The following is a 23,049-nucleotide window of genomic DNA, read 5'->3' as shown; positions in this document are numbered from 1 at the left end:
CCTTTCTGTTGACCAATACCGGCTACAGGTGTTGCAGTTTTCAGTGCATCTCATCAATTTGCTGAGCATACTTCTCAGATGTAATGGTTTTGCTGGGATTCAGAATGGATCAGACTGGCAGCAGACCATCAAACAGTGACAATGGCCTTTTTTTTGGTGCAAGTTTGGCTTTGAGAAGTGCTTTGGAGCTTCTTCATCCAGCCACTGAGTTGATTGTCACCAGTTGTATAAAATCCACTTTTCGTTGTACGTCACAATCTGATTGAGAAATGGTTCGTTGTTGTTGCATACAAGAAGAGAAGACAGCACTTCAAAGTGACAATTTTTGTGATTTTTGGTCAGCTCATGAGGCACCGCCTTTAGAGCTTTTTCGCCTTTCCCATTTGCTTCAAATGCTCAATGACTATAGAATGGTCTACATTGAGTTCTGTGGCAACTTCTCGTGCAGTTGTAAGAAGATCAGCTTCAGTGATTGCTTTCAATTAGTCGTTGATAACTTCTGGTGGCCGGCCACTGTGCTCCTCATCTTCATGGCTCTCTCCTTTGCAAAACTTCTTGAACCACCACTGCACTATATGTTTGTTAGCAGTTCCTGGGCCAAATGCATCATTGATGTTCTGAGTTGTCTGCTTTACAACCCATTTTGGACTGGAATAAGAAAATCACTCGCATTTGCTTTTTGTATAACATCATTTCCATAGTCTAAAATAAATATAAAATAGCAAGTAATAAGTCATTAGCAAAAAAACATAAAGCGAGAAATGTACATTAAAATGATGTATAACAATCACATTTATTTAAGAATGTATTCCAATATCAATGGCAAATTTCCACAATGATAAAACCACAGTTACTTTTGCACTAACCTAATATTTTATACTTATTCAATATGAGAAGAAAACAAATGAATATTTTTCTTTTTCTTTAGTTTTAGTTAGTGAGGAAATGTCTAGAGGTGGTTTAGTGGTACATAACCTCTCTATCACCCATCTCTAATCTCTGCCATCTAGCCTGCAGACTAGCCCAAATAAGTTAAACAGTATTAGTGCTATGCAAATGAAACTTCAAGACTGAGAATAGGAAAGAGGAGGGAGGGAGCTAAATGGAGCAAATTGCTGCCACCCCTTGATCTTTCCTGTATAGAAATTCAAGAGTTTCTACCTTGGTTGGCACCTTCTATTTTTTGTTTGTTTGACTAAGTCAAACAAACAAATTTGAAGAAATTTGAAGAAATTTTATTTCTTCAAATCTTTATGACACTGGGTCTAATAAATGGTAATAAAACCTTTTCAAATATATGTTTATGTTCTGAATAAAGAATGTATTAAATGAAGGGAAATGGCTAACATGAAGGCAAATTAAGTGGATCCCAAAGTGCATACTATATCTGCAGCACTGTCCAGAAAGAATGACCTCATCAGTAAACATAAATATTCTAAAATATAATGGTAGATATTTTCTTGTTAGGAGACAGATACAACTGTAATCTTCTGATGCTGTCTGTTAAAATATTTACATATGATATGGGAATCCTTCTTTTGCATTGGTGAAGCCTCCAGTAAAATATTTTATTCAATTTTGAAAATCAGTTTGAGGTGAACAGCAAAATAAATAAAAGCTTGAGAAATAGGTTTTGTGTTTTTTGAGAGGCTAATCCAGGTAGGCTTATTTAGCTTTAGGGATGAGAAAACTCACTTAGTTCTGAATAGTCTTTAAATTGTCAAGGAATGTTTTCTGAATATTAAATAAACATTGTTGCCCTTCAATAACATCACCCTATCAAAGGTGTAATATTTAAAGTATAGTAAGAAAACCTTAACTTGAATACTAAAAATATTTTCTTGACTGGGAGGTTTGAAATACAGTTGACTGTCCCTATCCTTGGGTTCCATATTTCTGGATTCAACCAACTGTAGATTGAAAATATTCAGGGAAAAAAACCTACAATGAAAAATAACAGTACAACAATAAAAAATACAGTATAACAACTATTTACATAGCTTTTACATTGTATTATGTATTGTACGTAATTCAGAAATGATTTAAAGTATACAGGAAGATGTATGTAGGTTATATGCAAATACTATGGCATTGTATATACGGAACTTGAACATCTGGATTTTGGTATCTGCAAGGGTCCTGGAACTAATGCCCCGAGGATACCAAGGGACAACTGTACGTTGTTAATAAAGATAGTGCTATTTCCACTTGGAAAGTTTTTAAATAAAGGAATATAGCAGTCTTTCTTAAATGATTTGAATGAAGGCCTGCCTTGAGGTGGGCACATTAACTAATTTTCAAGGTTCCTTTAAACCTTAGGATTCCATGGTGAGGTAAAATAAGGCACACATCTTGAAATAATGTCACAGTTTGCTGAGGAGGAAGGAAATTTGATAAATAAATTGGTAGCCTTCAATCCTTTAATTGGGCTTTAAAAAAATCTTCAAAATAATTTGAATAATACTGGTTTTCAGAAATACTAAATAATAATGTTTATTATCACCATTTATTTGGCCTCTACAAGTGCATACACTTTTATTTTTTTAATATTTTATTGTTTTATTAAAAATTTAAAAACATAATTTTTAATTAATTTTAGAATTACCAAACAAAAGTACAAAGAGTTCTATTATGACCTTCATTTTGTTCTCCTAATGTTAATATCTTATATAACAATGATATAGTTATCAAGAATGGGACATTAACATTGTATAATATGATTTATGCGATGTTAATGTAAGACATTTCAAACTGAAAGAAAGTACAGAAAAAATATGATACCCATGTAGATTTGTCAAATGTAAATGTTTTACCATATTTTCTTGGAATTTTTGAAAAAATAAAAGATTTCTCATAAGGTTGAATGTTTTTTTGCACCCCACTGATATTTCCTGGTTTCTTCATCTGAGGTAATCACTATCTTGAAGTTTGTATGTATGCCTCACATCCATGTTTTTATTCTTTTGCTGCATCAGCATATATACCCAAAGGTTATGGATATAACGATATATAAAATATGTTTTTATTTTTAAAATTAATTTTGGGATTAATTTGTGTTTTAATTATACTTTCTACAAAACTAGTTATCCTTTTCTAATTTGATTTTTTAAACCCTTCTTTCTGTTTTTAAGGTTCTATTTGATGTACGTTGGTTTATGAACTCATTTTAACTGCTGTATGGTGTGAATATATATGCAAGCTTTTATTGTTGAGCATTTAGGTTATTTCTGATTTTCCATTATAAGAAATGCTTCAATCAACATCTTAGTATCTGTTTCCTTAAATACTTATGAGGAGTTCTCAAAGGAAAATACCTAGAAGTAGATTAATGAGTCATAAGAGATAAGCATTTAACTCTATTGAGCACTGGCTAAATGCTCTACAATGTGGTTTTACCACTTTACATACTTCAAAGCAGTGGAGGAGATTTTCAGTTTATCCCAATTTTCTTTATAATACTAAATACCTTGTAAGTAGTCAATAAATGTTAGTTAAAAGTTATTATTATTATTAATATTATTGGATCCACATTGATATCATTTTATTATTTTTAAAATTTTAAAAAATAAGGGAAGATTTAGAGAAGTAATTTATGCATTTATCTATTATGGACTTGGCTTGTCATTTGTTTCCAACTTTAATTAGTGGCTCATTTAGTCAGTGTCTCATGTCATAGATGAATAAAATTAAGAGAAGTCCAATTCTATCAGTTTTTTCCTATAACAGCTTTATTCAGGTATAATTTACATACTGTACAGTTCACCCATTTAGCATGTACTTATAGAGTTATGCAGCCATCACCACAGTCAATTTTAGAATATTTTCATCACACTAAATTGAAACCCTATACTCACTAGCATTCACCTTCCATGTCTCCAGTCTCTGTATAGACTTGCCTATTTTGGACATTTCATATAAATGGAATCATAAAATATGTGTTCTTTTATGACTGGTTGTTTTTACTTAGAATGTTTTTAGAGTTCATCTATGTTGTAGCCTGATATTCCATTGTGTGGATATATCATATTTTATTAATTCATTCATCAGTTGATGGACATATGGGTCATTTCTCCTTTTTGGCTATTGTGAAAAATGTTTCCATGAACATTCATGAGCAAGTTTTTGTGTGGATATGTGCTTTCATTTCTCTTGAATACATATATAGGAGTGGAATTGCTGTGCCATACGGCAACTATATGTTATCCTTTGAGGAACTGCCAGACTGTTTTCTAAAGTGGCTGTACCATTTTACATTAACCACCAGCAATGTACAAAGGTTCTAACTTCTCCACATCATGGCCAACATTTTTTGTTGTCTGTCTTTTTAGTTACAGTCTTTCTAGTGGGTATGAAATGATATCTAATTATGGTTTTGACTTGCAGCTCACTGATGGTTAATTGTGCATTTTTTTATTTGCTTATTGGCTGTTTGTATATCTTCTTTGGAGAAGTATGTAAGGTACTTTTATTTGGCTAGATTGTATTTCTTGTTTTGCATTTATATGAAAAGTTATATAAAAATGAATACTTTATGCAAAGTCAAATAGGCACTTGGAGTATATTAATTATTTAGGTATTTATTCAATAGATATGTTGCACAGTAGAAAGAAAGTGGGTTTTGTAGTCATACGGACCTTGAATCCTGCCTTTGCCATCTGTTACTTGGTATCTGGGACTGAACACCAAAGCCGTTTGAATTTGTCAGATGGTTGTGATGTTAGGACATAATGTGTGTGTTACATTGGTACAGTGTTAATTAAGCCTTTTGTAGGGAGGCATATGAATAATTTGGAGCTATTATTCACAGGCACACACCAGGTTTTGAAAAGAAAAAATATAGTGGAGTCATATAAGTAGCACCTAATTTTGTATGGAGGAGCATCCAAGCATAACTTTATTCAGGATATAATGTTTTATCAGAGATCTTAAACTTTAATAGGAATTTGTATGAATATTAGCTGCCCTGTTCAAAATGGAAGTGCTCTAAGTGTAATGATGTGAAAAAGGTGAGAAAGAGCATGGCCTCATTTGGGGGGACCAAAATGTCAGTATTTTTAGAGTGGAAAGTGTGGGTAAGGAATTACAGGAAACGAGGTTGGACAGGTAGAAATTCATTCATCCGTTGATTCATTCAACCTATATTTATTGAACTTATAACATGTCATGGTACTGTTAGCTGTTAGGTATCAGTAGTGTATAAGTCAAAGAATAAGCTTTGTGGGTTTGAGGAAAAGAAGCGAAATACAGTGAATAAAGGGGAGAATGATATGCAGTAATGTTAGAGAAGTTGCAGGGGCCAGAACATGATATAATGTAAAGTAAAAAAAAACAAACAAACAAGGTTATAGAATAAATCATAAAACATTTCTTTTATGTTAAAAAAACTCAACAAAACTAATAAAGAAAGAAATTTAGCTTTTAATTACTTTACATATGGATGACATTGGAGAAATTTGAGCAGAAAAGTGACATGATCAGATTTAGAAAAATGTCCCTGGCAGGGGTGTGGAGGATAGATGTGTGTGTGTGTGTGTGTGTGTGTGTGTGAGAGAGAGAGAGAGAGAGAGAGAGAGAGAGAGATATTAAGTACTAATGTATGCAAAACAGTGAAAAATACGTGAAAAAAATTCAATGCCTCTTTTCTCTGTAGTTAAGAAAGGGTTTTTTGGAACGATTTGAATTAACATTTTGCTTTCTTTTTTCTCTTATCCCAGAGAACTGGATGCCAGGCAAAAATCTTTGAGTTCTGATGTTGGGAAATGAGTTTTTGATGACTGAGGTGGAATAGTAAAGGAGAAAGACAGGAGACTTGGGGAATAAGGGGTGAAAACTTCATTTAGAAACTTATTTATCAAAAATTGGCATCTTTACGAATGTTATTCTTTCTCATTTTGTAAATTCTCAACACCTTAATAATAGGCCAATGTTAAAGCAATGTTGATAGAAATAATTCTGAAAAGTCTTTCTAGACTAAGAAAAAAATGATGTTTGTGTATTTTACCCTCTCTCCCACAATCTCTTCTCAACTTACATTCACTTTTAGTGGTCTCATTCATTTTTATGGTTTCAAGTACCATCTATAGAGTTAAGTACATCTATACAACTTTAAGTATCATCTATATCCAAATATACATATCTAGCCCTGATCCGTCCTCTAAACTCCTATTTTTATTTATTTTTTGCCTAATTGACATTCCATGCATCTCAAACTTAATATTTCCAAAACCAAATTCTCAGTTTTTCCTCCAAACTGCTCTTTTTGCAGCTTTTCTCATTTCAGGTTCTCCCTACATGGCAATTATAATATGTTTGTCTGTTACACAAAAGAGCAAAAATGATTTTAGTTAGAAAATGAATATCAGAAAATTGACTTTGGGAAATTAATATATATTAGGTTCAGCTCTTAGAGAATTCTCAATAATTCCTCTGCTTGCTTTACTTTGATATTTTTTTGTCTTGTCTCCCATATATTTTGTCCTGTCTTTCTATGGTTAGTTAATACATGTCCTGGGATAAATTAGCAAAACATACATACTTAAGAACACAGTTAAGAGGAAAGAAGATGAATTAAAGTTTTTGAAAAGGTATATGAAATGAAGCACTTAGGGGATACTGCCTATGAGCCCATTCTCTGGAGTTCTTGATTTAACTTTATATACAGGTTTGGGGAGCCTGAGAGACATAACTCAATAGGAAATAATCAAAAGATCCAATTAAAAATGGGCACAAGGCCGGGCGCTGTGGCTCACGCCTGTAATCCTAGCTCTTGGGAGGCCGAGGCGGGCGGATTGCTCAAGGTCAGGAGTTCAAAACCAGCCTGAGCAAGAGCGAGACACCGTCTCTACTATAAATAGAAAGAAATTAATTGGCCAACTGATATATATACATAAAATTAGCCGGGCATGGTGGCGCATGCCTGTAGTCCCAGCTACTCGGGAGGCTGAGGCAGAAGGATCACTCAAGCCCAGGAGTTTGAGGTTGCTGTGAGCTAGGCTGACGCCACGGCACTCACTCTAGCCTGGACAACAAAGCGAGACTCTGTCTCAAAAAAAAAAAAAAAAAAAAAAAAAAAAAAATGGGCACAAGATCTGAATAAACACTTTTCAAGAGAAAACCATTTTTTTCATGACCAACATAAAAAAATACTCCACATCACTAATAATCAGAGAAATGCAAATCAAAAATACATTGAGATATTATCTCACCCCAGTTAAAATGGTTTTATCTAAAAGACAGGCAATAACAAATGCTGGCAAGAGTGTGGAGAAAGGGTGACCCTTGCATACTGTTTTTGGGAATGTAAATTAGTACAGCCATTATGGAGAATAGTAAGGAGGTTCCTCAATAAACTAAAAATAGAACTACCATATGATCCAGCAATCCCACTGCTGAGTGTATATATCGAAAAGAAAGGAAATCAGCATTTTGAAGAGATATCTGCACTCCCATGTTTATTGAGGCACTATTCACTATAGCCAAGATATGACTAAACATAAGTGTCCATCAAGAGATGAATGTATAAAGAATTTGTGATACATATACACAATGGAATATTATTCAGCCATAAAAAAGAATGAAATCCTGTCATTTGCAACAACGTAGATGGAACTGGAGGACATTGATGTTGAGTGACATAAGCCAGGCACAGAAAGACAAATTTCACATGTTTTTACTCATGTGTGGGAGTTAAAAATAAAAAAAAAAAATTGAAGTCATGGAGATTGAGAGCAGAATGATGGCTACCAGAGGCTGGGAAGGATAGCAGGAAGGGGAAGGACAAAGTCGGGATGGTTAATGGATGCAAAATACAGTTAGAATGAATGAGATCTAGTATTTGGCAGCACAATAAGGTGACTATAGTTAACAATAATTTATTGTATATTTTAAAGTAACAAAAAGAGTGGAATTGGAATATTCCTAACACAAAGAAATGATAATTTCTTAATGTGAAGGATTCCCCAATTACCCTGATTTGATTATTATACAATGGTATGCCTGTATCAAAACATCACATGTATTCCATCAATATTTACAACTATTATGTACTCATAATAATTAAAAATAAAAAAAATTTAAAGAGGTACAATAACTTTTCCAAACATCCTTCAAAAGATAAACATTTGTTTTTCCAGTGATGATAAAGGATATTGAGAAAGCAAAGGCTAAGAAACTGATAAAATGTTTATATGGCTGAAGTAGAAAGACTGGAAAAAGGAATAGGAAAATTATATAAAAATACTTTAGAGGCTTTTAGAAATAGTTATCGCCTCCAAGATTTCCTTAAAGTTGTGTTTATTCAATCATTGAGACATTCAACAAACATTTATTGAGTGCTCACTATGTATCTTTTGTTCGGATTATACCACAGTGAATAAAACAGACAGAAATCTCACCTCCTTACCTTTTATTCTGGAGAGAGAAACAGATTATGAATGAGTTGACAAACAAAGAAATACATGATTTTAATGTGTGATATGCATCGAGGGTAGAGAGAGAGAAACACATATTACATAAGGTAGTAGAAAAGTCTCTTGATGTAACTTCATTTAAAAGTTCTGAAGGATGAGGAGTCAACTTTATTGGAAGGAGAGAATGACAATGGCATGTGTTCTAAGCAAAGAAAACAACGTATATAATAAAGAAACACTAGTAAATAAATTAGGAAAGACTTTGGCTTGTATGGGAGTATTTGCTACATGTGCAATCACATGCACTTTTTTTGCCCTTGTTTATTTTTGTCTTCATTTTCTTTGAGCCCTCTTGCCTCTCTATTTTGGAAAAAACAAAAAGGCTAATTGGGAGCCTTATTTACATCAGGTAAGGCTTGTTATGGAAAGTTTCTCTTTAGGTGATTTGATGTTGGTTGATTTTTTTTCCTAAGGGAGCAAAACTATTCATAGGTCTTTTTCTTTATTTATTTTTTAAATTTTTTCATTTCAATAGATTTAAAGGGGTACAAGTGGCTTTTTGATACATGGATGAATTGTATAGTGGTGAAGTCAGGGCTTTTAATATACCTGTCATCTGAATGGTATTATACATTGTATCTGATCTGTAATGTTTGATCCCTTAAACCTCTCCCATCCTCCCCTTTTCTGAGTCTCCAAGGACCACTCTGTATGACCACGTGTACCCATTGTTTGTCTCCCACTTACATGAGTATATGCACTATTTGTTTTCCTGTTCCTGAGATACTTCAGTTGGGATTTTAGCTTCCAGTTCAACCAAGTTGCTATGGAAGATATTATTTCATTCCTTTTTATGGCTGAGCATTATTCCATTGTGTGTGTGTTTGTGTATACACACACACTACGTTTTCTTTATTTGCTCATCTTAGGTTGATTCAACATTGTGATTTGTGAATTGTGCTGCCATAAACATTTGGGTGCAGGTGTCTTCTTTATATAATGACTTTTCTTTGGGTAGACAACCAGTAGTGGGGTTGCTGGATGGAATGGTAAGCCTACTTTTATTTCTTTCAGGAGATTCCATACTGTTGTCCATAGAGGTTGTACTAATTTACATTCCTACCAATAGCATATAACCAACTATTCCCTTTTCACCACGTCCACACCAATATCTGTTGTTTTTTGACTTATTAATAATGGCCATTGTGACAGGGGTAAGGTGGTTTTAATTTGCATTTCACTGATGATTGATTTTGTTGAGCATTTTTTCATGTTTGTTGGCTGTTTGCCGCTTTTTAATGGGATTGTTTTCTTCTTGCTGATTCGTTTGAGTTCCTTATAGATTCTGGATATTAGTCATTTGACAGATGCATAGGTTGTGAATATTTTTTTCCCATTCTGTAGGTTGTCCATTCACTCTGCTGGTTATTTCTCTTGATGTGCAGAAGCTTTTTAGTTTAATTAGGTCTTATTTATTTATTTTTGTTTTTGTTGTATTTGTTTTTGGGGTCTTTGTCATAAATTCTTTGCCTAGGCCATTGTCCAGACAAGTTTTTCCTAAGTTTTCTTCTAGAATTTTTATGGTGTAAGGTTTTACATTTAAGTCTTTAATCCATCTGAAGTTAATTTTTGTGTATGGTGAGAGACAGGGATTCATTTTCATTCTTTTGCATGTGGCTTTGTAATTTTTCCAGTGCCATTTATAGAAAAGGGCATCCTTTCCTCAGTGTATGTTTTTGTCTGCTTTGTCAAAGATCAGGTGATTGTAGATATATGGTTTTATTTTTGGATTTTTCTGTTCTGTTCTATTGGTCTACATTCCATTGGTCTATTCCACTGGTCTATTCTTATACCAGTACCATGCTGTTTTGGTTACTTAAAGCCTTATAGTATAATCTGAAGTTGGGTAATGTGATGCCTCCAGATTATTTTTGCTTAGGTTTGCTTAGACTACTCAGGCTCTATTTTGATTCCATATGAAAGTTAGGATTGCTTTTACTAATTCTGTGAAAAATTATGTTGGTATTTTGATGAGAATTACATTGAATCTGTAAATCACTTTAGGTAGTATGGACATTTTAATAATACTGATTATTCCAAAACATGAGCATGGATGTTTTTCCATTTGTTTTTGTCATCAGTTATTTCTTTTATCAGTGTTTTGCAGTTCTTCTTGTAGAGATCTTTCACCTCCTTGGTTAAGTATATTCCTAGTTATTTTATTTTATTTTTTGCAGCTACTGTAAATGGTATTGTATTCTTGATTTGATTCGTGTGTAGACTACTGATTTGTGTACATTAATTTTATACGCTGAGACTTTACTGAATTTATTTATCAATTCTAGGAGTCTGTGGGGCTTTCTAGATGTAAGATCATGTCATTGGCAAACAGGAATTATGTGACCTCCTATTTTCTGATTTGGATGCCCTTCTTTCTTTCTCTTGCCTGATTGCTCTGACTAGGATTTCCAGTACTATGTTGAATAGAAGTGGTGACAGTGGCACTGTTGCCTTTTTTCAGTTCTTATGGGGAATGCTTTCAACTTTTCTCTATTCAGTATAATGTTGGCTGTGGGTTTGTCATATGTGGCTTTTATTATTTTAAATATGTTCCTTCTAGGCCTGTCTTGTTAAGCATTCTAATCATGAAGTGGTGCTAGATTTTATTGAATGATTTTTCTGTATCTGTTGAGATGATCATATGGTTTTTTTTTTTTTTTTTTGAGACAGAGTCTCACTTTGTTGCCCAGGCTAGAGTGAGTGCCGTGGCGTCAGCCTAGCTCACAGCAACCTCAAACTCCTGGCTCAAGCAATCCTCCTGCCTCAGCCTCCCAAGTAGCTGGGACTACAGGCATGCGCCACCATGCCCGGCTTTTTTTTTTCTATATGTATTAGTTGGCCAATTAATTTCTTTCTATTTATAGTAGAGACGGGGTCTCGCTCTTGCTCAGGCTGGTTTCGAACTCCTGACCTCGAGCAATCCACCCGCCTCGGCCTCCCAGAGAGCTAGGATTACAGGCGTGAGCCACCGCGCCCGGCCTGATCATATGGTTTTTGGGGTTTTTTTTTTTTTGTTTATGTGATGAATCACATTTATTGATTTGCATATGTTGAATCTTCCTTGCATCCCTGAAATAAAACTCACTTGATCATGATAAATTTTTTTTTATGAACTTTTGAATTTGGTTTGCTAGTATTTTGTTAAGGATTTTCACATCTGTACTCATGAGGAATATGGGTCTATAGTTTTCTTCTTTGTTATGTTCTTTTTTGGCTTTAGTTTCCGGGTGATACTGGCTTCATAGAATGAGTTAGGGAGGATTCCTTGTTTCTCAATGTTATGGAACAATTTCAGGAGGATAGTACCAGTTCTTCTGTATAGGTCTGGTAAAATTAAGCTGTGAATCAGTCTGGTCCTGGGCCTTTTTTGTAGGGAGTTTTTTTTTTTGTTTTTTTTTTTACTGATTCTATCTTGCTACTTGTTATTGGTCTGTTCAGGATTTCTATTTCTTCCTCATTTATGTTTGGAAAGTTTTATGTTTTTAGAAATTTATCCATTTCCTTTAGATCTTCTAGTATGTGTGCATAGATGTGTTCATAGTAGTCTTCTAGGATCTTTTGTTTTCTTGTGGCATAAGTTGCAATGTCTCCTTTTTCATTTCTGATTGAGTTTATTTGGATCCTCTCTCTTCTTAGTGAATATAGCTAGTGGTTGATTTTGTTTATCGTTTCAAGGAAGCAACTTTCATTTCATTGATCCTTTATGTTGTTTTTTTTTGGTGTCAATTTCATTTAATTCTGCTCTTATTTTTGTTATTTCTTGTCTTCTGATAGCTTTGGGTTTAGTTTTTTCTTTTTCTAGTTGCATGATGTGTGACCTTAGGATGTTAATTTCTTTTTGATGTAGTCATTTAATGCTATGAGCTTTCCTCTTAATACTTTTGTTTCTGTATCCCCACTTTTATTTCTGTATCAAAATTTTGGTAGCTTGTGTTGCTGTTGTTATTTAATTAAAAATTTTTTTGACTTCATCTTTATTTCATCATTGATTTAAAGATTATTCAGCAACAGGGTTGTTTAATTTACATCTATTTGTATAGTTTTGAGAGTTTGTCTTGGAATTGATTTCTAGTTTTATTCCACTGGGGTCTAAGAAGAAACAAGGTATGATTTCAGTTTTTTAAAATTTGCTAAGACTTGTTTTTTGGCATAAGATATAGTCTATCTTGGAAAATATTAATATGCTGATGAGAAGACTATATATTCTGCAGTTTTGTTTTTTTTTTTTTTTTGTGACAGAGTCTCGCTTTGTTGCCCAGGCTAGAGTGAGTGCCGTGGCGACAGCCTAGCTCACAGCAACCTCAAACTCCTGGGCTCGAGTGATCCTTCTGCCTCAGCCTCCCGGGTAGCTGGGACTACAGGCATGCGCCACCATGCCCGACTAATTTTTTTTTTTTATATATATATCAGTTGGCCAATTAATTTCTTTCTATTTATAGTAGAGACGGTGTCTCGCTCTTGCTCAGGCTGGTTTTGAACTCCTGACCTTGAGCAATCCGCCCGCCTCGGCCTCCCAAGAGCTAGGATTACAGGCGTGAGCCACAGCACCCGGCCTATTCTGCAGTTTTTGAGTAGAATGTTCTGTTAATATCTGTTAGGTCCAATCGGTCTAGAGTCCCATTTAAATCTAGTGTTTCTTTGTTATTTTCTGCCTCTATCTTTCCAGTTCCATCAGTGGAGGATTGAAGTCCCCCACTATTATTATGTAGCTGTTTACTTCTTTTCTTAGTCCTCGTATTTAATAGTATTTGTTTTATGAATCTGGGAGCTCTGGTGTTAGGTGCATATGTATTTAGGATTATTATATCTTCTTGATGTGCTTATCCCTTTATATAATGACCATCTTTGTCATTTTTTAACTGTTGTTGATTTAAAGTCTATTTTACCTGATATAAGAATATCTATTCCTGTTCACTTTTGGTTTCTTTTTGTGTGGAGTTTTTTTAAACATTTACCTTGAGGTTATGCGACTCTTTATGAGTTAAATGGTTTCTTGAAGACAGCAGATATTTGGGTTGTATTTTTTATCCATTCTGTCAATCTAAATGTTTTGAATGGAGTGTTTAGACCATTTACATTCAATATAAGTATTGATAAGTGAGATACTGTTCCAGTCATCATGTTGGTTGTTACCTAGTTGCTTTGTATTTTCTCTTGTGTTATTATTTTATAAGCTGTGATTTTACATTTGAATGTGTTTTTATACTGGTGAGTATCAGCCATTCTTTTCCGTCTTCAGAGCACTTTTGAACATTTCTTGTAGGACAAGTTAGTGGTGACAAATTTTCCCAGTGTTTACTTGTGTGAGAAAAATTTTATTTTTTATTCATATATGAAACTTAGCTTTGTAAGACACATAATTATTGTGTGATAGTTACTCTGTTTAAGAATACTAAAGATGAGAGCCCAATCCCTTTTGGCTTATAAGGTTTCTGCTGAGAAGTCTGATGTTAGTCTGATAGGTTTTCCTTTGAAGTTGCTTAATGATTTCAACTGGCAGCTTGCAGGATTTTCTCCCTTACTTTGACTTTGGCCAGACTAGACTGATGACTATGTGCCTTGGTGATGTCCTTCAGTGAATCTTCTAGTTTTCCTTGACTTTCTTGTATGGGAATGTCTAATCTCTAGAAAGACCAGGTAAGTTTTCCTCCATTATTCTCTCAAGCTGGTTTTCCTAGCTTTTTGCTTTTTCTTCTTCTTTGTCAGGTATACCTACGATTTTTATATTTGGATGTTTTATGTAATTTCACATTTCTCAGAGACTTTGTTCATTCACTTGATTCTTTTTTCTTTATTTTTGACTGACTGGGTTAATTGAAAAGCCTTATCTTCAAGCTCTGAAATTCTTTCTTCTGCTTGGTTTAGTGTTTTGTTAAAACTATTCACTGTGTTTTGAAATTGACTAAATGACTCTTTCACTTCCAGAAGTTATTTTTTTTTTTTAATCTATCTCTTTTGTGAATTTTTCATTCATTTCCTGAATTATGGTTTTGGGTTTCTTTGTTTTGTTTTTCAACTTTTTCATCAATCTCATTGAGCTTACTTGTAATCCATATTTTGAATTCCATATCTGACATTTCAAAAATTTCCTTTTGGTTAGAGTACATTGTTGGAGATAGTTTGTTCTTTTGGAGGTGTCAGAAGAGCCTGTTTTTTTCATATTTCCAGAGTTCTTATTGCTGGTTTCTTATCTATTAATAGAACCTGTTCCCTCAATGCAAAACAGACAGCTTTGCCATTCTCCTGTTTTTATTTTCTGGGAACTCTACTATACAGTGTAGAAAGGAAGCGGTATACTGCTTTGTGGCTCATACATATAGGTACCCACTGTGTTGTTGCTGGCAATTGGGGTCAGTTGGACCTTAGACCCCTAGTAGAGTGTTCAGGTGCCAGGAGTGGTGGACTAAATTATGTAATCCTCATTTCCCAAGATTGAGGCCTGGGGCAACCAGACTGAGACTGAACTGGCAGACTTGCCCATAAGTCTCCCTGAGTTCAAGTACTGGCTTTGGTGGTGAGGGGTAGGTGATCTTCTGCTCCAGAAGAATGTTGAGGCAGGAAAAGGGCAGATGCACTGTGAGCTTGTGACAGGAGGGGGTGGGGCCCTCTTGATGAGGTTGGCAGAGGCAGGTTGCTGTGAGATACACAAGCCACTCACACCTTTCTCTCTTAGCAGTGACAGCAATCTCTGTCCTTCGAGAGCACAAAAGCATCCAGATTCCCAGATCCCACCCTGACCCAGCTGTAGCAGAGGTGGTAGACACAGCTCAATGGCTGTGTGGGGGGCCAGCCTGGCTATGGGCTGTGGGTGACCAAAATGCTGTAGTGGTAGAAGTGTGGTTGTGTCAGGGACTTGTCTTCAAGAAGGGTAGTCTCCTCCCAGAAGAGATTTGCAGCTTTGGGAAAGGGCTGCTAACTCTACCATCCCTCAGAAGAGGTGGTATGTTTTGTCTTTGAGGCACATCAAAGGGCTTACTGCAGCTTTTTAGAGGGAAAACAGCCCCAAGGTCTGTGAAATCCTGGGAGGTGCTGTGTCAGAGGTGGAGCAGCAGCTTTCAAGTGCCCTGGCTTAATCATCCCGTTTGGAATCCTTTCTGGTCCTGAGCAGAAACAACGACAGCTTCTTTAGAAGCAGTTGGCAAGATGGGAGGAGGGAGGAAAAGCTCCAACAATGAGAAGCTGGTGCCCTGGTACACTTTGTCCTAATGTCAGGTTTCAGTCTAAAATGTCATTTCTTGGTGTGCTCATGGCTGAAGAATGACCAGACACACCACAGTAAGGCAAGCACAAAAATGAGGTTTATTGAGGAGAGAAAGATAGTATTATAGAACAAAACTAAGATATAGGCTTACAGAATGTGATACCTATCACACAGATGACGACTGGACCCTTGTCGCAGCAAAGAGAGAGAAAAGGAAGCACAAAAAGGGGTTGGTTACGGTCTCAGTCTTATTTTATGCCCAGAATGGGACCTCCCTGTGGCTCAGACATCACCATAGAACCTCTTTGGACAGTTGGTAGTTGTATAACTTGACTCTTAACTACGCATGCAGATTGTTCTAGGTCAATTTCTGCACTCTATGGTACCTGTGTTGCTTGGCCTATGGGCTAGAGAGTCCTTGGCCCACCCTTTTCCTTCTTCCCAGGTGCAGCAATTGCACCAAGGCAAGACACCCACTTTTGTCCCTAGGAGACCCGGAATTCCTAGCTATCTACCTAAAATTAAGGGATCCTCTTGTGTGTTGCTCTCTCCTGTCATCTGGAAGCAGCTCTCCCTGAATGCATAAGCTCTGGGAGACCCATAGTTCTACCAAGACCCACCAGTCCCCGAAGGCTGCTGCAGTCCAAGTGAGTGCTAGGGAGTGTTGGCTGTGGTTCCAGTGATATAGAGACACAGAGGCTGAGATTTCCCAGTCGGGACAGCTGCAAAAACACTGCCTGTCTGCGAAGGGAGGAAAATAAGCCACACCCTCTATGCAGTACCTGGGTACAGTAATTAGAGTACTATTGGAGGTGTACCCCCCATGAGAGCCTAGAAGTGGCCATCTTGCAGCTGACCTGCACCAAAACTCATGCAGTGGAACAGAAATGGCTATGTCTGCAGCATTGGATGGTTAGAGGAGGGGAGGTCCCTGTCTCCATGTCCCTTCCCAGACTGCCTAACTTTAAACTCCCAAAATGGCGCCTTAGGCCTATGACCAGAGAAGGTGGGCAAATAGAGTAGGCAAGATGCTGGGGAGAGTGCCATGCTCTTGTGTCTTGGTCTCATAGCAGTCCATAGCAGTGGGAATTGTCCTATGTGTGTGTAAGAGAGGTTGGGATTCCCTGTCACTCCTCAGCTGGGCAGAGCTTCATCAGCCTGAATTCAGACCAAAGGGTGGCATGGGGACTGCCCAACTTCAAACTCCGAAAATGACCCCTTGGGCCTGTGACCAGAGATGGCAAGGCCTTTCTTAGTTAGGCTGCACTAGCAAGAAATTGTGGGAGAGTGTAGTTTGCTCAAGGCTTGGTCCCACAGCAGCCAGCTGCAGGATGGTGGGCACCCATCTCAGATGCATGTTGGAAAGCTTGGTTTCTGTGCCTCTCCCCAGCAACCCAGGGGCTGCAGCCACGTGAAGCCCAAACTCAGCCCACAAGCTGCTCTAAGCTCTAATGCCTGTGGGATTCCTCATGAGTTCCCTTTCCAAAATAATGTCTCTGTGTAGTCTCCAAGCAGCTCCCTATGATAAGCCTGAGACCTATGTGGATCTGGGAGTTCTCCTGTAGCCAAGATTGTAAAAGCTCATCTTAGAGTGTGGAGTGCTGGGGGCTTCTCTTTTACTGTTTCACTGCATCCAGGAGCTTCCCCCAGCTGTCAGCTAGCCCCACACCCGCACTCCACACCCCCATCCCCCACCCCCAACTGGCTAAATTGTCCTGAACCTTCTCCTTACCACTTTTGGTGCTTCCTATTGCTTCCCTGGTGAATCATAGTATTCTCTCCTAGATGGTATGTTCGAATTGTGAGAATCTGCTTACTATTCTGGCTCTTCTTCATGGAGGAGGCACATACTACCTGTGTCTAATTGGCCATCTTAATCCTTCTATAGGTCTTGTCTGTGAGGCCATTTAGTTTTTCCAGAAAATTACCCAATAGTGTCTTGCCTGATTTCAAGTGCTCTGAAAGCAGGGCAGTGGGAGGGTTCCAAGTAGGCCTAATGTTACTGTTTTCAGCTTTGGGCTTCACAAATTTGCCTTCTACTGGGTTAGGTGTCCTTGAAACTGAGCCTCTCACATTTCATTTCTCCAGAGAATAAAACTGGAGTCAGGGGTGGGGAGGAGTGCAGTTTTCTAGATTTGTAGGGGTACCACGTCTTTTGTGTACAGGCCTTTTACCAATCTCTGTTTTCAGCCTCATATCTCAGCACTTTCAAAAGTGGTTAATTCTTAATTTTCCATTTGTTTTTACTAAAGATAATTTTATGAAATTATTTAAATTAACTTTATCTTAACTTAGAAGCAGAAAGTTAATGTCAATAATGATACCTGAAATTATCAGCTATTATAATAATGATAGTTCAAGTTATCTGCTGAAAATGATAATGAAGATATTGAAGTAGACAAAATTCTATTAAATTTAAGACAAATTAGTAAATATAATTTTAGTGAGTTTATAGAACATATACTGGTAGCACCTTAATTGTTAAGTGACAGTTGTTATATTACCTACTTTCTTAAAATACTACCTATAAAGTCAGAAATTATTGGGGTACATAGTATATAATAGTTTCTAATTTTGTTTATGAACTCTTGATTATTCAAATAGAATTATTCATATTTTCTATGTCAAGTGTATTACTAGCTTTGCATTTTATTGACTTTCTTTTAAAACTTCTCCAATTTAATGATTTAATTTTAATGTTATCCTATTAATGTTTGTTGGTTTATTCTGATTTATCATTCAGTAGTATGATGATAAACTATATATATATATGTGTATATATATATATATATATATATACACACACACACACACACAGGGTAAGGGAGAAAAGATTTCTTTTCTCATGCATCTAGCGTCATGGCTGAAATCCCTATAACAAAGGACAGATTAACAATAGAAAGACATACAAATTTAACTATGTATACGTTTTTTGTTATTGTTGAGACAGGCTCTCACTCTGTCACCTGGGATAGAGTGCAGTGGCATCATTGTAGCTCACTTCGACCTCAAACTCCTGGGCTCAAGCAGTCCTCCTGCTTCAGCCTCCCAAGTAGCTGGGACTATAGGCTTGCACCACCATGCTCAGCAAATTTATCTATTTTTTTGTGGAGATGAGGTTTTGGTTTTGCTCAGGCTGTTCTTGAACTCCTGGCCTCAAGCAGTCCTCCCACCTTGGCCTCTCAAAGTGCTAGGATTACAGGTGTGCACACTGTGCCAGCCTATATATAAGTTTTATGTGACATGGTAGCTTTCAGAAATGAAGACCCAAAGACACAGGGAGAATTGTATATTTTATGCTAAGTCTGATGAAGAAGTAGATAGTTGTGGAGAAACATGATTGGACAAAAGGGAATGATGTAATGCTAATAAGCTACAGGGAACTTAGGAAGGCCTGTTTGTTCAGATTCTTCTTTGTATCTCTGTGTCTTCAGAGATAAAGACTTTTCTTTACTCTGGGTATAAGGAGGAACCCTCTGGAATAAGTGTCTTGTAACCTGTTTTTAGGGGAAGGTTATTTAAGTTTTATGACCTGCTTCAGGAGAGAAGGGGTGACAAGAATTCTTTCTAGTTTTCATGGACTGCTTTAGGAGAGGGGACGTGGGAGAAGGTCAGAGAGATAGATCTGTTTCTGTGGTTTTCTCAGTTTTCTTCAGCTTAAAATACTCATTATACTTAGGTGCCATATTTTGGGGTAGCATGTCCTAACCCTGTTAATAATAAATTTATTTTCAATTTCATATTTATTTTGACTTTCTCTTTCCCCATTGATCCTATTCCTCACAATGGCAGTTCCTTATTTCCTCAACTTTTTTCTTTAGTATTTTTGTGTGATCCTTAATTAGTCTTATTAGGAAGAAAGCTTTGAATTCCTACTTTTTGTGCAAGGATCTATTTAATATAGACCGATCAATGCTCTTTGGAATTCTCTCAGGTAAACTCTTTAGTAAGTTACCAGGATTGCTGAATAGCAAAGTACTTTGTTGTATAGCAGAATCCCCAGATAGTTTCAAGTACGTAAAATAAGTGGTTAAATGGTTTGCAGAAAAAGTAAGCATATTGTCTACCCAACTTGGATGTAGTATGTAAATTGAAAAGCCATTTTGGTGCTTAGCAGGTAAGTATTCCTTGAAGTCCTTTAAATCTGTTCTGACTCTCTTTTGGCGAATGAGTACTTTATACTTTTAAATTGAGTTGTAGTAGAATAATGATTATATTCATGACTGTGAATGTTTATTGAATAAAAAGTGACTAAAAATAATAACACTTTCTCAGTTTGTACTTAAGAGAACCTTTCTGTTGAGAACACAGGTAGCAATTGAATTTACTTTGAAATGATGGTTTTTGAGCTTTGGAAGTAAACCTGTTGTATTACTTCTCCTTTTTCATAAATGATTTCTTAAAGCAAGCGAAGTATAATAAAAATGTCTTTGTTAACTTAATTGTGGTTGGAATTTTGATTATGTTTTCTTGTTTTTAAAACTTACCTCTTTTTTTTTTTTTTTGTAATTGAGATTTTATTGGTTGAGGATCAGTACAGACATTTCAAATTGTACACAATTCTTAACATACGTACCGAAAATCTTAAAAGCCATTTGTTTTCATTCTTTTTAAAAGTTATTCCAGTGACTTTCCAGCTTAAAATTTGGAGACAAATTTTCCTTAAGAGGGTATCAAGTACCAGTATCTTCAAATGTTGATAAGCTGTTACATAAGTCCCACCAATTCACAATTTATTATCATATATACTACATACTCAAATTTTCAATCTTTCACAGCACATTAACAAAGTTATTAGAAAAACAGGACTACCACGACCAAAGATGTTACAGAATATATGCAATTCTGACAGAGACAGCCATGATCAAGGAGTGGTTTTCTTTAGGAAACAAGTCTACTAAAAAACATGGGAATAGAAGTAATTTAAAATGTTCAAGACATTAAATGCAGGCCTGGGACTCCATATTGCCATTTAGTATGCTTTATATTATAGGATATAAAAACTAACCCCCATCTATGGAATGTTAAGCTGACACCCAAGACAGTCAAAGCCTCCCATAATTCAATATCCCACACTATTTTCTGGTTGTACCAAAAAATAAACAACCAGCAAATGATTTCACCTCTTAAAAAAAATCATTTACACTTAAAAAATGGGATGAGGTGGGATTCCCTCCTTCTTAAAAATGTTTCTAGAGCTACTAAAAAACTTGCATTTACAAAATAGTTGATAAAAATATTCCTCTGGATTGTACAAGAAGGGAGACAGGGACCACTGATAAGACATGGTATATGATATTAATCAGACTTGACTTCTTTCTCTCCTGCTTCATCAGAGGCTGGACTCTCCTCAGTTTTAGTTTCTCCATTCTCTGCAGGTAAATCTTCTTTAGTTTCTTGGTTAGCCACTTCGGCCTGTTTTCCCTTTGCTCCCCTTTTCCCTTTTGGTTGCACTTTTTTGTCTGAAGATTTATCCTTTGCTGCTGCCTTTTTGGGCTTCGCCTCCACCTTCGCAGGAGCAGGTTTCGCTGACAGCCGCGCAGATCTCCTCTTGGGCTCCTCCTTCACCGCGCCTTCGGCCGAGCTGACCTTCCTCTTGGGCATCTTGGCGGCGGGGAGGGCGCGTGCCGGGTGCCTGCGGGCCGCGGCGCGCCGGGAGCCTTCGCGGAGCTGGGCTGTCTGGCCGCTGCCGTCGCTCCCGCCGCCCGAGCTGCTGAGTAAAACTTACCTCTTTTTTCTATAAGTTTAGTTTTATTTTTTAGTTTTTTTCAAAAAGGACCTTAGTCTATCTCCCAGGCTGGAGTGCAGTGGCCTGAACATAGCTCACTGCAGCCTCAAACTCCTGGGTTCAAGCAAGCAATCCTTCTGCCTCAGCTTCCTTGAGTAGCTAGGACTACAAGCGTGCACTACCATGTCCAGCTAATTTTATTTTTTGTAGTGACAGGGTTTTACTACGTTGCCGAGACTGGTCTTGAACTCCTGGCCTCAAGCGATACTCCCACCTTGGCCTCCCAAAATGCTGGGATTCAGGCATGAGCCACCACCCCTGCCCCCATGTTTAACTTTAAATTAAAGAAAACAAAATTTCAAGTATTGTTTTGAGTCATATTGGTACTTTAACTCATACTTGCATTTACCTGACTTTGATTATCTACTTTTATTCTAAACTTTGAGTGTATCTATACCAATATATTTGTACCTTCATTAAGTTCTCCTTTCTACATTATTGTTTTTCTGTTTTTGATAAGCCAGTTATGTTTGCCACTTGTAATTAGTCCCAGTTTCAAGGATCACTGTATTTATAGAGGAAACCAAAACATAGTTGTTTGATGCGGTTTAGCTGAATGAGTATTAAACCAAATAATGGGATTAATTCAACAGCTGTTAATACTCTGTAAACAGAGTGATTGATTCAACTTCCTAATTTGACAGAAAGTGAAATGATAGGAAAAAAATTAAAATAGAAAATGTATTCAGTTATGTTGTTATACCATGACAAGTTGTTAATATTTTGAAGTGGCTTTTTTATGTGCTTTGGTTATCTTAAGTATACTAACCTCTGTCAAAGTTAATTATATAATCTATAGTTTTCAGGATGCAGGCAGGGGTTAAATTCTTGGCAACTGTAGTCAAAGTCATCTACTCCTGAATATTGCTAACAATTATAAAATTGTATTTTGGGTTCCAAATAACTAAGTTTCCCTATGTAAAATTCGTTATTCCATTTTAGACTAAAGTCTTTTTAAAAACAGGCACCGTATTTTATTTACCAAGAAGAGCCTGGCATATAAGAGGCATTTAGTAGCTGTTGGGCAAATCAATGTTTGAATGAACATAGAAAGTATGAATGCGTGAATGAAAGCATGAATACCATATTTACCTTTTAGACCCATAGCAGAATATATTTATGTTTTTGATGAATGACTAGTAATATTTTTGAATGTGTGCTTTCCTAGTTGTAGTATTATTCATTTAAATAGTTTGAATGACCTTGTTTAAACAGAGGCTGGCTGATAATTAGTTTCTCTTAGTACCAGTAAAGAGAAGATGTCCAGATCGCTTACAAATGGAGTTTGAAATAATTAGAGGTAAGATTTATGTGAAATGTAAATTTATATTAAGAAAAGATAGGATAGACACAAATGATTACAAATAAGTAGTTTATAATAACTCTGCAGTGTATTCATGGAAGCTACATTTTTTTTTTGTAAGCACACCTGTGTTATGTAGGTCATTATTCTTTTACTCACAAGTTATTCTGTGAGACTAAACTTGTAATTCCTCTTTCCCACAGATAACATTCATAGTTTTGAAATGGCCATTGATGGTATATTCTTTTTGACTTGGCCATATAACTTGCTTAAACAATGGAATATGAGC

The 23,049-nt window shown here is 36.2% G+C and overlaps 2 protein-coding genes across 2 annotated transcripts in view; one reads left to right on the top strand and one right to left on the bottom strand.

Moving 5' to 3' along the window:
- ADAMTS6 (ADAM metallopeptidase with thrombospondin type 1 motif 6) overlaps positions 1 to 23,049 on the top strand; it is a 292,439-nt gene that overhangs the window by 43,120 nt on the left and 226,270 nt on the right. The gene's annotated exons all lie outside the window — the stretch shown is intronic.
- Positions 20,160 to 21,381, bottom strand: LOC105882016 (non-histone chromosomal protein HMG-14). Its single transcript, XM_012784076.2, has one exon. The coding sequence runs from the start codon at positions 21,271 to 21,273 to the stop codon at positions 20,968 to 20,970; it is 306 nt and encodes a 101-aa protein (XP_012639530.1). The 5' UTR covers positions 21,274 to 21,381; the 3' UTR covers positions 20,160 to 20,967.

This window comes from Microcebus murinus, chromosome 11 (assembly GCF_040939455.1).
Source record: "Microcebus murinus isolate Inina chromosome 11, M.murinus_Inina_mat1.0, whole genome shotgun sequence".
In the NCBI taxonomy this organism is placed as follows: Eukaryota; Metazoa; Chordata; class Mammalia; order Primates; family Cheirogaleidae; genus Microcebus; species Microcebus murinus.
Note: the sequence above shows the minus strand (reverse complement) of the source record. Positions and strands in the feature narration are given on the sequence as shown.

Bases quoted from the DNA above. Each gene is read 5' to 3' on its own strand.
- LOC105882016 (XM_012784076.2), bottom strand. From the start codon at position 21,273: ATGCCCAAGAGGAAGGTCAGCTCGGCCGAAGGCGCGGTGAAGGAGGAG.